The sequence below is a fragment of the Dendropsophus ebraccatus genome, chromosome 5, assembly GCF_027789765.1.
Source record: "Dendropsophus ebraccatus isolate aDenEbr1 chromosome 5, aDenEbr1.pat, whole genome shotgun sequence".
In the NCBI taxonomy this organism is placed as follows: domain Eukaryota; kingdom Metazoa; phylum Chordata; class Amphibia; order Anura; family Hylidae; genus Dendropsophus; species Dendropsophus ebraccatus.
This window is the reverse complement of record NC_091458.1, coordinates 112,410,130-112,427,494: the sequence shown is the minus strand read 5'-3', so window position 1 is coordinate 112,427,494 and position 17,365 is coordinate 112,410,130. Positions and strand designations below refer to the sequence as shown.

Here is a 17,365-nt window from a genome sequence, read left to right as displayed (position 1 = left end):
CCACATTGTTCCACATTTGTGCCCGTCACCAGTGGGGTCCATATGCTCACTACACCCCTTGTTACATTCCCTGAGGGGTGTAGTTTGCATAATGGGGTCACTTGTGGGGGGTTTCAACTGTCTTGGCAACACAGGGGCCTTTTGAATGCAACATGGCCCCTCGAAATCCATTCGATCCAAATCCAGCCTTCAAAAACCAAATGGCGCTCCTTCCCTTCGGAGGCTTACCCTGCACCCGCATGGCGCTTCATGTCCACATGTGGGGTATTTCCGTACTCAGGGGAAATTGCGCTACACATTTAGTGTTTTTTTTTTTTTTATCTTTTAGCCCCTTGTGAAAATGAAAAAATCATGACAAGATTAATGATTTAGAGTAAAAATTTTACAAAAATTACACTAAATGTTGGTCTAGCCTTGATTTTTTCCATTTCCACAAGGGGTTAAAAAAGAAAATGAACACAAAACGTGTAGCGTAGTTTCCCTTGAGTACGAAAATACCCCATATGTGGGCATAATGTTCCATATGGGCACAGGGCAAGCCACCAAAGGGACAGAGCGCCATTTAGAGGCTGGAATGGAGGATGGAGGCCATGTCGCATTTTCAAAGCTCCTGTGCTGCCAGGTCAGTAGAAACCCCCCACAAGTGACCCCATTCTGGAAACTACACCCCATAAGGAATCTAACAAGGGGTGCAGTGAGGATATGGACCCCACTGGTGACGGGCACTTACGTAGAACATGTGCCGAGAAAATAAAAAATACAATTTTTTTCATTTTCACGTCCCAAATGTGGCCGTCACCAGGGGGCCATATCCCCGCTGCCCCTCTTGTTAGATTCCTTATCGAGTGTTGTTTCCAGAATCGGGTCACTTGTGGGGGGTTTCTATTGTCCTGGCCGCACAAAGGCTTTGTAATTGCATCATGGCATCCTCTAATGGGAATGGCGGCCATACCTACTTAGCTGGGGAAAAGGGACAATTCTATTTTATTTGGGGGTATTAGGCCAATTATTAGTTTATAAGGTTGAAAATGACAGGTGTCCATCAAATTCAACCTGTGTTGATCCAGAGGAAGGCAAAAAAACCCTCGTGAGGCAGACGACAGTAGCCTCATCACTGGGGAAAAATTCCTTCCCAACTCCATAATGGCGATCAGAATAATCCCTGGATCAACGTGACCCCTGAAATAGGAATAAGGGACAGAATTTAGATAATGTAGAACCCCAATGACGTCTGGTACGCCTTGAAGCGATCCAGTATGCAGAGGCCGGGGGGATCAGGACAGGTGTCACACGGGAAAATGGTGTCCTTCCTGATCCCCCTGTTACACCACACTCTGCACTTCTTCTGGGGTCTCCTGTTTTAAAGTGTGGGGTACGTCACCTGGAAAATGTTGTCCTGGTGCGATACGGGGTCCTTCATATCCAGAAGCGCTGGGTCCGCTCCATGGCTGCTAAATATTAGGGCTTTATTACTACTTCTGATATGTTCGGATCGTGCCGCAAGCTACAGTAGCTCAGGCAGCGAGGGACCAGAAGAGGGGGTGCTGGTATAAAAGTTATCCCCGTACGGGTGGTGACCTTTATCCAGCAGTGGAAAGATCAGTTCTTTGGATGGACGATGGAATCTGCCTGTGCATCGAATGGAGTCTATGACACGGGTGGAGACATGCGCCCGCATCAGTCCGCCGGCGGGTGCCAGCTGCGGAATGCACAAAGGATTATCCTTCTCCATTCCGCAGTGTGCACGTACCCTAAATCTGTAAGAGTACCCAGAGGTACGCTCACAGAGTTTGTAGAATTTCACGCCATATCGTCATCTCTTATTGGGACGGTACTGGCGGAAAAGACGTGTCTGGGGGGCAGCGTACGCTACGCTACCCCCAGACACGTCACTGGATGATGAGGATGATGAGGATGAATGGAGGAAAGAAGGATCCCCCCATTCATCCTCACTGGCTGTTTCGGTGTCAGACGCAATAATAACGTATCCCTCTGACGCCGAAAACACCCTGGGGGCCATCTTTATACGGGGACTAGTATATGGGGTATGTAGTGGTGTAGTGTCAAACTTTATTCAATGTAGTGTGGTGTAATGTAGTGTTTTTTACGTGTTTTTTTTTTTACAGTAAGTATAAAAAAACCTACGCCAACAAAGGCATTGCTGATAAATGCCGCACTTATGTGCGGCACTTATCAGCAGACCGTGGCAGTAGGATATAGAAAAAAAACACCCTACGCCAAAAAGGAGGAGTTGCTGATTAGTAGCGCACTTTCGTGCGATGCTGATCAACACTCAGCGGCGATAGGGTGCGGAAAATAGAAAGAAAAAATTTGGAAAAAAAAATAAAATTTTCTACATTCTGAACATCCCTGTAGCTGCTGATAAGTGTATTACACATATCAGCCGCTAGGGGGCAGCAGAGACGAGGCTGGAGCCGAAAATAGCCGAAAAAAGACGATGGGGACCGCCGGAGAGAGACGAAGACCGAATGAGAAGACGTAGGACGCCGCGAACCCGGAAGACGCCAATCAGGACCCCGGGACAGGTGAGTAATGTACAAATACCTGCTCTGGACCCCTCAGCTACCTAGCTGAGGGGTCCAGAGCAGATATTTACTATTTTGGGGGACTCTGATCGACGTGCCACCGGCCCATTGGCGATTGGGCCGGTGGCACCGTGACCACCATTACTTTTTACAGTAATGGCGGTCAGTGCCGTCCTCGGACAGCACCGATCGCCGCTATTGGCTGATCTGAATTGATCAGCCAATAGCGGCGATCGTAAGCACGGGGGGTGTTAACCACCCCCCGTGCCGGGAAGCTAAGATGGCCTGCTATGATTTATAGCAGGCCATCTTCCCCGATCGCTGTGTGCAAACACGCAGCGATCGGGGAAACATCGGGCGTAAATTTACGCCCTGATGCGCTAAGTACCAGGGCGCGAGGGCGTAAGTTTACGCCCGATGTCCTTAAGGGGTTAAAGACGATGCAAAACGTATTTTTCTTATTGGAATAGAGGATTATTTGTAGTCTATCCTTTTCCCTTAGTTGTTTTCTCCACCTTTTTTCGTCTCTCTGCCCCTGGGCATCCATCCTCTCTTGCTGCTTTTTGGATTTGTGTTTGCTTTTTTACATAAAGAACTTCCAGGTCTCAAGGGTCAGCAAGCTGCAGGTGGGTGTGGTGGGGCTTAAATGAGTTAAGTCCCCATTACACAGGGCGATTCAAAGGAGCAAACAAGCGGCGACCTGTAGGCGCTCACTTGCTTCTCATTCCCCGGTAGCTGCCAATGCTATTACAATCGCTTTGTGTAATAGGGCCTTTAGGATTCTTTTGCAAGTTTACCTCAGCAATAAACAAATAGTATAGTGACTTACATGAGCTAAAGTAGCATCTTTCCTCTCTGCCCGGCTACTGTAGATCTTTACAGTACAATTATGTTAATATTGTTCCTTTATTTATATAGCTCCATGGTATTTTGCAGTGCTGTATAGAGATCGTAGTCACTTGTATTGATCTTTATCCCACTGGGGCTCTAAATGTTTTGGAGTGTGTAATAAAATCCACGCAAACATTGGGGGACATACATGCAACTGTTATTCCTGGTGGCATTTGATACCAGGACTCAAACACTACAAAGCAACATGGCTGTCACCTCTGTGCCACCCACAACATAGCTATCAGCTCCTGGTCTCCTCCATGTCATGCTGCCCTTAACCCTTTAAGGACAGAGCCAGTTTTCATTTTTGTGGTTTAGTTTTTTCTTCCTCGTGTTTAAAAGGCAACTGCGCTTGCATGTTTCCCCTACAGACCCACATGAGCCTTTATTTTTTGCAACACCAATAATACTTTGCAAATACGGACTTAATTTTCTATAAAGTATGCTTCAAAAAAAAATAATATAAAATTCGTGCAGTAAAATTGGGAAAAAAAGGTGTAATTACTTTTATTTTAAGAGGTTTCGTGTTAACTTGCATGATTTAATTTTATTTGATGGCTTTTAAAAAATTAAAACCTTTAAAAAAAAGTGTTAAAAATTGCTCTGTTCCCATCCTTATAACACTATTATCCTTTGGTCTATGGCTGGCTCAGTAGAAGGGAGATCCCCCACTAGACACCAGGGAGATGGGCACAATGACTATTTAAATGCAGCTGTCGGCTTTGACAGCTCCATTTAAATAATTATCCGGCAGCGGCGATCGGCCATGCCGGCTAATACCCGCTGTCCTCAGCTGCACATAGAAACTGCGGGCTACAGAGACGCTGCAGAGCCCTCTGTGTACACTTAATGGCCGCACGACAAGTATACTCGTCATGCATCGTAAAGGGGTTAATACTGCAGTTTCTACTGGACTAAAATGTTAGCTCCTGCTAAAAGGGTGGGGATAAATCAATGTGGATGCATATTCCCACCCACATGATGACTCATTGTGCCCTTACTGGCAGGAACAAGGAACAGAAAGGGAATGTGACACAGGAAGTAAAATAAAACAGAGGCAGAAAGGGCATGTGACTGAGCCTGAGAACACAAAAAATACTCTAATAAAGGGGGGGATATATAGGGGTATATATAGTAGAACATACAGCACCCACAGAAGTCAATGCAATGCTACATTATAGAAAAATCCCAGATAACCCCTTTAAGGAGATTTTGGAAGATACGTAACTGATGGTTTTTAGCATTTTAAAGCGACTCTGTACCCACAATCTCTCCCCAAACTGCTTGTACATTTGGATAGCTGCTTTTAATCCAAGATCTGTCCTGGGGTCTGTTTGGCAGGTGATGCAGTTATTGTCCTAAAAAACAACTTTTAAACTTGCAGCCCCGTGCCAAACGGACGTGGCTTAGAATATCTCTGCCCTAACCTTGCACCACCCCACCATCCCTCCTCCCCACCCTCTTCATCATTAGGAATGCCACTGAAACATTTTCTCCATGCTGAACATTGCACAGGTGCCTTAACAATCCAGCCCGTGTTCCGGGCAGACACAGGTGGGGAATAGGAGACAATCTGCCTGGAGCATTCCTAATGATAAGGAGGGTGGGGAGAAGGGACAGAGAGGTTGTGCCAGCCTAATGCATACACAATCTAGGGCACGGGGCTGCCAGTTTAAAAGTTGTTTTTAAGGACAATAACTGCATCACTTGCCGAACTGACCCCAGGACAGATCTTGGATTAAAAACAGCTATCCCAAGGTACAAGTGGTTGGGGGGGGGGGGGGGTCAGATTTTGGGTACAGAGTCGCTTTAAGCTTTGTAGCTGTTTTACTTTCTACAAATAACATGATGGACCTTATAGGTTTCAGATAAGAATCTGGTTTCTGAACTGCAAATCTTTAGTAGTTACCAATAAGATATATGTAGATGAACTGAGCAATCCACCACATAGACACAATCTTCAAACTCTATTGTTTGAATTGGGTGGGTTTGTAAGCATGCCCAGTGGCCTCTTTGACTTACTTTTACTATTTTATTACTTTTCAGAAGTCTTTTCCCCATCACAGACAGAACAGGAAGTCTCAGGATTATTTTAAAATATAATATTATAATAGAAAAAAATATGTAAAAACTTAATTTAAGTAGTAGGCCATTTTATGATTGTACATTCCCCTAAAGTAATAGTTACATGCATGGAATGTAAAGAAACAAAATTTTGAGATTGTGTTATTTGTAAAACTTTCTATAAATGTACAGTGCATTTGTCAGTGGGTTTTTACAAATAGCTGCTCAGCTTCCGCCTCTAAAAGACTGATACAAACTCATCCTTAATCACCCATTACCTGACCACTGACTGGGCCTCTTTTGCTGCATTTACTCTGCATTTGTATTCATTTTATTTGGAAACTGCATTAGCACTTATTCTCCATAGATTACTACCGACATAAAGACCTGAAAAGGATGCTTATCATGGAGTCATCTTGTTATTCAAAAACCTACCCGAAAGGCACAGCATGTGTTAACATATTGCTACTTTTCTACTTTACATTCATAATTTTAATTGTTCGTTTTGAGAGCTTCTCTTGAAAGCAAAAGCTAAATTTCCAATTTACTGTTTTGCTGGTAATAGGCTATGCTGCATGGATCATAGACACTTCCCTAAATCAAATCAGCCAGCTCTCATAATACAATACACCAGCTGCTTATTTGTCCTCAGCATGTCTATTTTGTGATTATTACCAAGAGCCATTTCACAATGCTTAATTGTAGCAACCTCCTCTGATAACCAGTGCCTGCCTTATTGGAGCTGCATTTACAGCTGTAGGCTATGTGGCCGTTTTGCTGAGTAAATATTAAACTATTTCTTACTGTCGAAGTAGAACCAATCATATTACTAGTAAATACGATTATATAATGAATTAAAAGAAACATTAATAAGACCTTGTCAAAAATTTTCATATAGAAATTAATAATACTGCTACATGTACATTATATTATTAATAAATCCCTTTTTAATATAAATCATTTGATGTAAAAATGGAGATAGTTAAAGGGTTTTATCCAGTGCTACAAAAACATGGCCACTTTCTTCCAGAGATAGCACCACTCTTGTCTCCAGTTTGGGTATGGTTTTGTAACTCAGTTCAATTGAAGTGAATAGAGCTTAAAGCAACTGTCTACCCACAAAACAAAACAAAATAAATGCTTGTACCATCTGATAGCTGCTTTTAATCCAAGATCTGTCCTGGGTCCGTTAGGCAGGTGATAGTTATTGTCCTTAAAACAACTTTTAAACTTGCAGCCCTGTGTCAAATTGATGTGGCCTAGAGTTTCTCTGCCCACCCTCCTCATCATTAGGAACACCCCTGGGCAAGATTCCTCCGAATCGTCACTTCTCTGAGCACTGGGCATGTGCTTTAACGATCCAGCAAATGTGCAGTGTTCAGAAAAGTCATGAATAGGAGAAATCCAGCCTGGGGCAATTCTAATGATGAAGAGGGTGGAAAGGAATGATAGAGAGCCATTACAAGCCTAGGACACAGAGAATGTAGGCCACACCAATTTGACACAGGGCTGCAAGTTTAAAAGTAATTTTTTAGGACAATAACTGCACCACTTGCCAAATGGACCCCAGGACAGATCATGGATTAAAAGCACCTGTCTGATGGCACAGGTAGTTGCGGGGGGGGGGGGGGGGGGGGGCAGATTGTGGGTACAGAGTCACTTTGACTGCAAACCACACCTAAGCTGGAGAAAAGAGTGGGGCTGTTTCTGGAAGAAAGTGGCCATGTTTTTGTAAGCGCCAGATAACCCCTTTAAATAGAGATAGTTAAGAACTACCACTTATCCACCTGTTTTTATGCACTGTATTCCTTCTGGCTATAGGGCAGACAAAATAATTCTTTACGATGTTGTAAATTATGCTAACATTATTAAGGTATCAGATCTTCACTAGCACTTATCTAGTTCTCCAGACTGCTTGTTATATTGTTTTTATGATGTGCAGACACTTCAAAGTAGAGTGAAAGAATGTAGATGATACTTGGTTAATTTATGCATTATTTTCAGTAAACAAATCATTTAGTGCATCCAACTATTTTTAACATCACATAATGACAACACAAGTAAACACAAAACAAAGCTTTTTAACTCATCATTTCATTTATTGGAAATGAAAATGTACTCTAAACTATGTCACCCATACGGGAAAGTAATTGCTCCCTTAACCCCTTAAGGACAGAGCCAAAAATGGCCTTAAAGCGTAACTGTCATTTCAGGGCCATTTTTTTTTAAACATTAAATATCAACAGTTCAAGCTATTTTAAGAAACTCTGTAATAGGTTTTATGTACTAAAAGAGTTTCCTTCTGGACTGAAAAAGCAATCTCCCAGCCCCCCCCCCCTTCACTGCAGAAGCAGCAGGATTTCTGTCTCCATTATGTGGCTATAGAGAGGGGAGGGGCTGTTAGGAGTGACTGAGCACGGAGCAGTGCTGCACAGCACAACACCCTGCAATCATCTCTCAGTAAGTTCATAGATAAGCACTGACCTCTCTGACCCCAGAATCCTGCGTTTTAGGTGCTCAGAGAGTCTACAAACAGCTGACCTTCATGTCACCTCTTCCTGCTCCCTCATCTCCCCCAGCCCCTCCCCCCTCCATAAGGATAGAATGGGAGAGCAGAGCCCGTCTTCACTGGCTTCTCTGTAATGAAGACGTGTTTGCCTGATAATGCACAGATAAGAAGTCAGGGGAGGAGGCTGGGAGATTGCTTCTTCAGTACAGAAAGAGGCTTTTTTTGCCCGGTAAAACCTATTACAGAGTTTCTTAAAATCGCTTATACTACTGATTTCTGCAATAAAAAAAAAAAATATGACAGTTACGCTTTAAGGACCAGGACAATTTTCAATTTAGCTATTTTGTTTTTTCCTCCTCGTCTTCTAAGAGCTATAACACTTTTTTTCAGCTACTGGGCCGAGTAAGGGCTTGGTTTTTTTTCAGGAACAGGTGTACTTTGTAAAGGCGCCTTTTGATCTACCATACCATGTATGAAGGAACCCCCAAAATATTATTCATGGGGTGAAATTAGGGAAAAAAGACAATTCTGCAAATTGTGTGTGTGTGTGTGGGGGGGGGGTTCCCTGTTTACGTAATGCACTTTACAGTAAAACTGACATTTTATTTTTATTCTATAGGTAGGTCTTAATACAGAGATATGCATTTTAGCTTTTCTAATGTTTTACTATTTTTATTAACAGTAAAACTTTTTTTTGCAAATAGGTGTGATTACAATGGCACCTTTTAGACCTTTTAGCATTTCTATTTTTTCACATACAGGGCTGTATGGGGTGTCATTCTTTTGTGCCATCATCTCTTGTTTTTATTAATACCATATTTATTTAGCAGGGATGTATTGATCAATTTTTATTCATTTTATTTTAAATAAAATGTAATGAAAATAATCAATCCTGGTGGGTTTTTTTTTATCGCTTTTTGTTTATGCTGTTCACCGTGCTGGAACAATATTGATTTATTTTAATGGATCAGACGCATGCTACGGTATATTATATGTTTATTTAATTTTATGCGTTTTATTTATAAAATGGGAAAGGGGGGTGGTTTAAACTTATTGGGGGAGGGGCTATGGTGTGTTTTTTATTTTTTTTTTTTTTTTCACTTTTTATGTCCCCTTAGGGGACTTTAACATTTTTACATTGGATTTCTGACACTGATCATTACTATGCCATAGCATAGCATTGATCAGTGTAATCTGCGATCACTGCTTAGAGCCTGCCTGTGCAGACTCTATATAGTGATTGTTGATTTGACTGCCAGGGGGGAAGGTAAGAGACCTCCGGCAGTCAGATACAATGATCTGTCTGCAGGGGTTAATGGCGGGCGGCCCGCGATCGTGGCGCCCTGTCATTAACTGTACGGACCTGGCTGCATATAGCAGCAGGTCCCCACATGCTTTGAAGTGAACTCAGCTCCTGAGCTCACTTCAAAGCACCGGCGAACTCCATGACGTACGGGTAAAACGGGTCCTTAAGTGACAGGATTCCATGACGTACCCATATGCGTCTTTAAGAGGTTAATCTTAATAACAGGTTCTTCCACCATTGACCATAATAACTGCAATCCAACTTTTGGGACACAGTGCAGTCTTTTACACTGCTGTTGAGAATTTTTCCCCACTCTTAATGGCAGATTTGTTTTAATTTGTCTACACTAGATGGGTGTCTTGGGTGCTTTTGCATTATTGTCCGTGTGCATAAATCAAATATGTTCAAGTGTTAGGTCACAAAGTAAAAGGTGGGGATTTTCTTCTTGCTTCATAAGTCCATCAATTATGATAAGTTGTCAAGGTTTTACAATAGAAAAACAGCTCCAAAATATCACACTACCACAATCACGTTTGAGTGCTGGAATTATATTCTTATCTATAATGCTGTGTTACCATGATAATGGTTCCCAATGTAATTTGCTGTAGTGCCATAAAGTGATTTACAGTGTTAAGAATCATACTGGATACACAAACGTCTCTCTGCACCATGGGTGTTTACTCAATTTGTTCAATAAAATACATTCATTGTGCTATAATCTGTGTATATACTACACAGATTATAGTATGTATATATATATATATATATATATATATATATATATATATATAGTTTGATACATTTGTGTTTGTCTATAACTGTAACTTAGAAAATATACAGACCACGTTTTAACAGCCTCCCTTTACTTGTTCTTGCAACTGTGAATGAATCAAGACTCAAAACCAGTGTCACCACTGTCTGCTACGTCCATTTCTCCTGTGATTATGACATCACACTGAAATATAGGGGTAAATTTACAGTATTAATCTCCCACTTCTGCAATTTGGTGTGAAAAAATCATTTTGTTTTGTGCAAGCTCCATTTGTGGCTTTTTTTGATGTTTTACACTGGCCGTGCAAAGTCTAAAAATGCTTGGCAGGAAAGTTGGTGTGGCTTAAAGAGACTCTGTACCCACAATATGACCCCCACACACACACACACACACCCAAATCACTTGTACCTTCGGATAACTGCTTTTAATCCAAGATCTGTCCTGGGGTCCGTTCGGCAGGTGATGCATTTATTGTCCTAAAAAACAACTTTTAGAATTGCAGCCCCGTGCCCTATGGGCGTGGCCTAGATCGGGTATGCATTAGGCTGGCACAACCTCTCTGTCCCTCCTCTCCACCCTCCTCATCATTAGGAATGCTCCAGGCAGATTTTCTCCTATTCTCCACCTGTGTCAGCCCAGCACATGGGCTGTATCATTAAGACACCTGTGCAATGTTCAGCATGCAGAAAATGTTTCAGTGGCATTCCTAATGATGGAGAGGGTGGGGAGGAGGGAGAGGTGGTGCAAAGTTAGTGCACAGATACTCCCGTAGGGCACGGGGCTGCAAGTTTAAAAGTTGTTTTTAGGAAAATAACTGCATCACCTGCCGAATGGACCCCAGGACAGATCTTGGATTAAAAGCAGCTATCTGAAGAACAAGCAGTTTGGGGCGGGGGGTGTCAGATTGTGTGGTCAGTCGCTTTAAGCTCTGCCAGATTTACTACAATATATGCTGGAGAGCTAGCATATATTGTGGCAAAAATGTCCACCAGCTTGGGAACTAACATACATTTCAGAGTATGGCGCGTGGGATAGATACTGCAGTGACTGATTCACTAAGTACTTAGTAAATTACCCCCAAATAGTCTCTATATAACAGGTGATGGTCCTATTCAATGGGTGCTAGACACTGATAGTTAATCACATGAAAGAGAAATACAATTCATGCAATACCCTAATAGAACAATAAAAAAATGTACAGTATCTGTGTAAATGTTGAATCATGTTATGTAAACTAAAATGTTCTAGGTTCTACTACAAATGTTCCTACAAACACTCATTTGAACACTGATAGGCCCATGTAAAATGGTCCTAAGATTTGTCAATCTTTTCTCTCAGCCAAATACATCTGCTTTAAATCTTATAGGGGTTGGCTACTTTACAGTAAAAAAGCTCAGCATACAGTATTAGTAAGTGTACTCACTGTATATTCTGACAGCAGCTCCTTGTGTACCTATTAGAGCTAAAATCAGACTCCTCTCCTCCAGGCCATGGTGCCCTGCTCTTTCGTGAGTCTGTCCATAAGATTGCCGACATGGAGGAGCATGGAACCGTGTCCCGCCCCCAGTATCCACCACTGACCCTATATATGTCTATGAAGGACTTTAGAGGCGGGGCATGGTCACATGCTCCTCCATGTAAGCCATCTTATGGACAGACTCATCCCAGAGCAGAACAGCACAGCCTGGAGGAGGGGAGTCTGATTTTAGCTCTATGAGGTACACAGGGAGCTGCAGTCAGTGAGTACAGTTACTAATACTGAACAATTTTACTATAAAGTGGCCAACCCCTTTAACAAGCTCCGGTAAAAGGATGTCTAAACTGTCATTGGTTGCTGTGTAAAAAAACAGACCAGACAGTGTGGGTCTCAGGCAGATTGATAAATCTGATGCACCATGTTCTCCTTACAATGAGCCATTGTAAGAATGGCTTTTAAGATTTTAAGAATTTAAAAATCTGTTATACGTTCATGTGTGCTTTAAAATACAATTGGAGGTCCACTAAACCAAAAGTATAGTATAAACCTGTTAGAAATATATTACAGATCTGTAGCACCATTTATGACACCGTGTGCATACAGCCTAAATTGGTTAAGGTAGCCTCAAAGTAAAGGTGGTTAAGGTGTCCTCAAAGAAAAAGGAAAGAACAGTTTTTAATGACCTCACAGCAGGTTTAGCTGAGGCATCTTGCCATTAATGTCCGGCTTAAATATGCTAATCTAATTATTCAGTATGTATAAAATAGCTTCAGGCTCAAGAGCACCTTCACATTGGTATGTCTTACACAAAGTATTGTTTTTGACAGAAATATATCAAGTCTATTTACTCCTAATGGTTTTTTAAGAAGGCATGCATTCTAGCAATATTTTGGTAATACATATAATCAAATATGCATAGCCAAATACCACATAAAACTTGATGTACAGCTTTGTTCACTGTGAATTCAGGGGCCTAATAAATCTTCAGTTATGACTTTCCATAGTACAATAAAGAGTATAATGGTTTGAAATGTGCTTAAATGAGAAATGATTACCATTTTTACACTGAGATTTTACTCATTGGTATGCTACATCTACAGAAAAGTTTACAGATGATTATAGAGCTCTAATTAGTCCCGTGAGGGTGCTGGAAAGGCCGAGCTTCTGCTCATTAGTCTGGCTGCATGGTTGGAAGCTGATTTTAGGTACATTTAATGTGCATAATTTACAGTGAATGACACACACCTATATTTCTTTTTTTCATTTCCAGATATTGCAACAGCTCATCCCGACAAGAAGTCCATTTTAATGTATGTAACATCACTCTTCCAAGTTCTACCACAAAAAGTATCCATTGAATCACTTCGGGAATTGGACACATTGCCTCGCCAAATAATCCCTCCAGAAGAGCAATTTAGGCATTTTGATCAGCGACATTTCTCTCAGCAAGTATGGATGGGTTTTCTTTCCATTATAAAAATAGCTTAGATTCCGTTCTTTGCACAAATACCTAAAATAATTGATTCATTTGTAGGAATACAAATGCTGCATGACAGCTCTGTGCTGCTGCATTCTATTAAACTCTCTGCTACTTATTAGCAGGATTTATTAGATACTTTTGACAAGTGTCAATTACCTGTTAGAAAACTTTGCCGCATACAAAGGAACTTTTTTCTTTGTAGTATTTGAAAATATGTCTTCTGCTGTGTCATTCAATTTAATATTGTCATTTAATGGGCAAATACATTGTTATATTTCTTGCAACAGTGAATTGATTTACATTCCATAATCTGTGTAATATGTGTAGAATGTTTTTTTTTTAACAATGGGGATTGGGTGACTGAACTTCTGGTGAGAGAACATTTAAGTTTTAGTGTCCACCAGTGTTTATGGTTTGACGCACAAACTGGCTGTGAGCAATACTATACGACAGCCAATGTACTGGATTTTAGCAAGGCAAATTTCAAGGAAATGGGGAAGTATTTAAATAATCATTTAGGGTGGGTTCACACATACCGTATTCGCAGCTAAATCCACTGCGGATACCTTCACTGTCACGTCAATGAGATTCCATTGAATCTCATTAAATCCCGCTGCGAGTATGTAAAAGTCAACCCCCTTAACCCCCCGCGGCCTGATACATACATTGCCAGGTCCCTCTTTTAGCTTGCTTTGGGGGCTCCCCATGTCTCCCAGTGCTCAGCCAATCAGTGTGTCATGAGTCAGTGGCTGGCTACAGGGAAAACACCCTTATAACTAATATATTAACCCCTTCCCCCAATATGACGTCCAGCGACGTCGTGAAAAGCAGTGCCAAACTGCTTCATGACATCCCTGGACGTCATACTCTCCCTGCCTCCCCCTGCTGTCCCGAGGTGAGATAGGGCAGAGGGAGGATGCTATCTCACACAGCCTCCTCCCGCTGCCACTGCCCAGATAGGAGCCGTGCTCCCCCCTGGGCAGTTAACCCCATAGATGCCGCGGTTGATGTGACCGCAGCATCTATGGGGAGATCTGTAACCCGATTGGAGGGAGGAGGCTGCGGCACGTTGCCTCCTCCCACCGCCACTGCTTAATTCTCCCCCTGGCCCCCTTCTCCTTTGGTTCTCCCTCCCAGTTCCCCCCCCCCCAGATAGTCTCTCCTTCTCCCCCACCCAGATCGTCTCTCCTTCTCCCCCCCCCCCAGATCGTCTCTCCTTCCCTGTGCTCCCCCCTCCCCCTGATCTGCGCGACTTTGGGGGGTTACCATAGTAACCTAGCCGCTTCCCGGTGCGTCTAGGTTACTATAATATATAATGATCAGGCCCTGCACTTATGCAGGGACCTGATCGTTTGAATGAGCTGTCAGCTGTATAGCTGACAGTTTATTCACTATGTAATGCATTGCAGCACACATCATGAGCTGTAATGCATTATACTGTATATATACCTAAAAAGTGTAAAAAAAAAAAAAAATACATAAATACTTAATGGAAACAAATAAAATAAATAAAATAAATAAATATACACATTCCCTGTCCCCCTTTATAAATGATCCCCTATAAATAAAGTACATATATTTGGTATCGCCACATCCGTAATGACCCTGTCTATTAACCTGTTACATTAATTATACTGCCCGATTAATGCCATTAAAAAGACCTAACCAAAATGACAATTATTTGTCGATCCCACCCCCTAAAAAATATAGAAAAAAGATATCAAAATGACACATGTACCCAAGGCCTCTGTGACATGATATAATGGCTACAAAAAATCTGAAATAAAAAAAGACCCCAAAAATACACAAGGCTTCTGTCATGTCTGAGGCCTGTGGTTGAGTCTGGAGACGCACTGCGGCCACATATGGTGGATGTCTAGAAACATTGAAACATGGGGAATAAATATTGAGTTCCATTTCTCATCTAGTATTTGCTGTGTTAGAGGGAAAAAATGGATTAAAATGAAATATCTGCTAAATAAATGAAAATTTAAAATTTTCCCTCCAACTTGCTCAACCCTTTCACGACCTGGGATCATTGATGCCTCAATGCCCAGGTCGTGAATTTACATCAGCTTACGGGATCATAAAGATCCCATAAGCTGATGTCCTCTAGCTCTGCCGCGTCTCCTATGTCACCTGCCGCTGTTACAATCTTGTATCAACGGCAGGGGAGAGAGGGGAGGCTGCAGAGCTGACAGGCGCATGCCCGGCATTCACTGAATGATGTCACCATAAAGTAGACATGTCGTAGATGTTGCAGTAATAATTAGTAGTGATGAGCAAATAGTGAGATATTCGAATATTCGATATTCGTTCGAATATTCGATCGAATATTCAATCCCATTAAAGTCTATGGGAACAAGTATTCGTTTAGTGAAAAACATCTATTTGACCATTTGGAGGGTGAAACCGGAATCTGGGGGATTTGAACGCCTATCGAAAATTTATCGAATATTCGTGCGATATTCGTACGAATATCGAATATTCGAATATCTTACCATTCGTTTGAATATCTATTCGATCGAACAGTATTCGCTCATCACTAATAATTAGTTTATGTGACATAACTATTTTTCTTAGAAAAAGAGAATTTTGAATATAAACGATTGTAAATGTTTCTAATTTTTGCACAAATGTGTTTTTTACAAAAAACTTCTGGGTATATCAACCAAAGTATACAACAAACATAAAGAGGAATATGTCATGAAAAAACAATCTCAGAATAACCACGATAGTTAAAAGCATTGCAGAGTTATCACTACATAAAGAGCGGCCAGATTATCACTACATAAAGACCAGTCAGATTTGAAAAATAGGCCCTGGTCATCAAGGCCAAAACAGGCTGTGGAGGCAAGGGGTTAAGAATAATTCCTTAGGATTTTTGCTATGTATATACCGATAGAAGTGCAGGATATCTGCCCCTATAACCCTTACCTCTTTCTTTTCCCTATTTTGTTAGTTATTGTTAGGATTTAATTCAATGATAGTTTCTATCTAGTTTTGTATACCTCTTATTTTTTTTTTCTTGCCGGAGGCTGCCTTCTCTATCTACACTCACCGGCCACTTTATTAGGTACACCTGTCCAACTGCACGTTACCGCTTAATTTCTAATCAGCCAATCACATGGAGGCAACTCAGTGCATTTAGGCATGTAGACATGGTCAAGACAATCTCCTGCAGTTCAAACCGAGCATCAGTATGGGGAAGAAAGGTGATTTGAGTGCCTTTGAACGTGGCATGGTTGTTGGTGCCAGAAGGGCTGGTCTGAGTATTTCAGAAACTGCTGATCTACTGGGATTTTCACGCACAACCATCTCTAGGGTTTACAGAGAATGGTCCGAAAAAGAAAAAACATCCAGTGAGCGGCAGTTCTGTGGGCGGAAATGCCTTGTTGATGCCGGAGGTCAGAGGAGAATGGGCAGAAGAGCATCTCTGAATGCACAGTACGTCGAACCTTGAGGAAGATGGGCTACAGCAGCAGAAGACCACACCGGGTGCCACTCCTTTCAGCTAAGAACAGGAAACTGAGGCTACAATTTGCACAAGCTCATCGAAATTGGACAGTAGAAGATTGGAAAAACATTGCTGGTCTGATGAGTCTCGATTTCTGCTGTGACATTCGGATGGTAGGGTCAGAATTTGGCGTCAACAACATGAAAGCATGGATCCATCCTGCCTTGTATCAACGGTTTATTCTGGTGGTGGTGGTGGTGTCATGGTGTGGGGAATATTTTCTTGGCACTCTTTGGGCCCCTTGGTACCAATTGAGCATCGTTGCAACGCCACAGCCTACCTGAGTATAGTTGATGACCATGTCCATCCCTTTATGACCACAATGTATCCAACAGCTGATGGCTACTTTCAGCAGGATAATGCGCCATGTCATAAAGCTAGAATCATCTCAGACTGGTTTCTTGAACTTGACAATGAGTTCACTGTACTCAAATGGCCTCCACAGTCACCAGATCTCAATCCAATAGAGCATCTTTGGGATGTGGTGGAACGGGAGATTGGCATCATGGATGTGCAGACGACAAATCTGGGGCAACTGTGTGATGCCATCATGTCAATATGGACCAAAATCTCTAAAGGAATGCTTCCAGCACCTTGTTGAATCTACGCCACGAAAAATTGAGGCAGTTCTGAAGGCAACCCGTTACTAGCATGGTGTACCTAATAAAGTGGCCGGTGAGTGTATATCTGCTTGACTAGTACCTCATACTTTCTCTGTTTTTATAAATCTGTTTGAAAATATTAATAACCACAAAAAAGCCATCTTAAAGGCAATTAGACAATACTGTATGTACGAGAAATTG

General features: G+C 41.9%; 1 protein-coding gene across 11 annotated transcripts in view; it reads left to right on the top strand.

Annotated features, from left to right (window-relative positions):
• Positions 1-17,365, top strand: part of DMD (dystrophin) — a 1,858,252-nt gene that overhangs the window by 499,886 nt on the left and 1,341,001 nt on the right. For all 11 annotated transcript variants that reach the window (XM_069970999.1, XM_069971008.1, XM_069971005.1 and 8 more), the window contains exon 8: positions 12,836-13,014. In XM_069970999.1, coding sequence (XP_069827100.1) covers positions 12,836-13,014 — 179 coding nt within the window. The remainder of the gene's footprint in view (positions 1-12,835; positions 13,015-17,365) is intronic.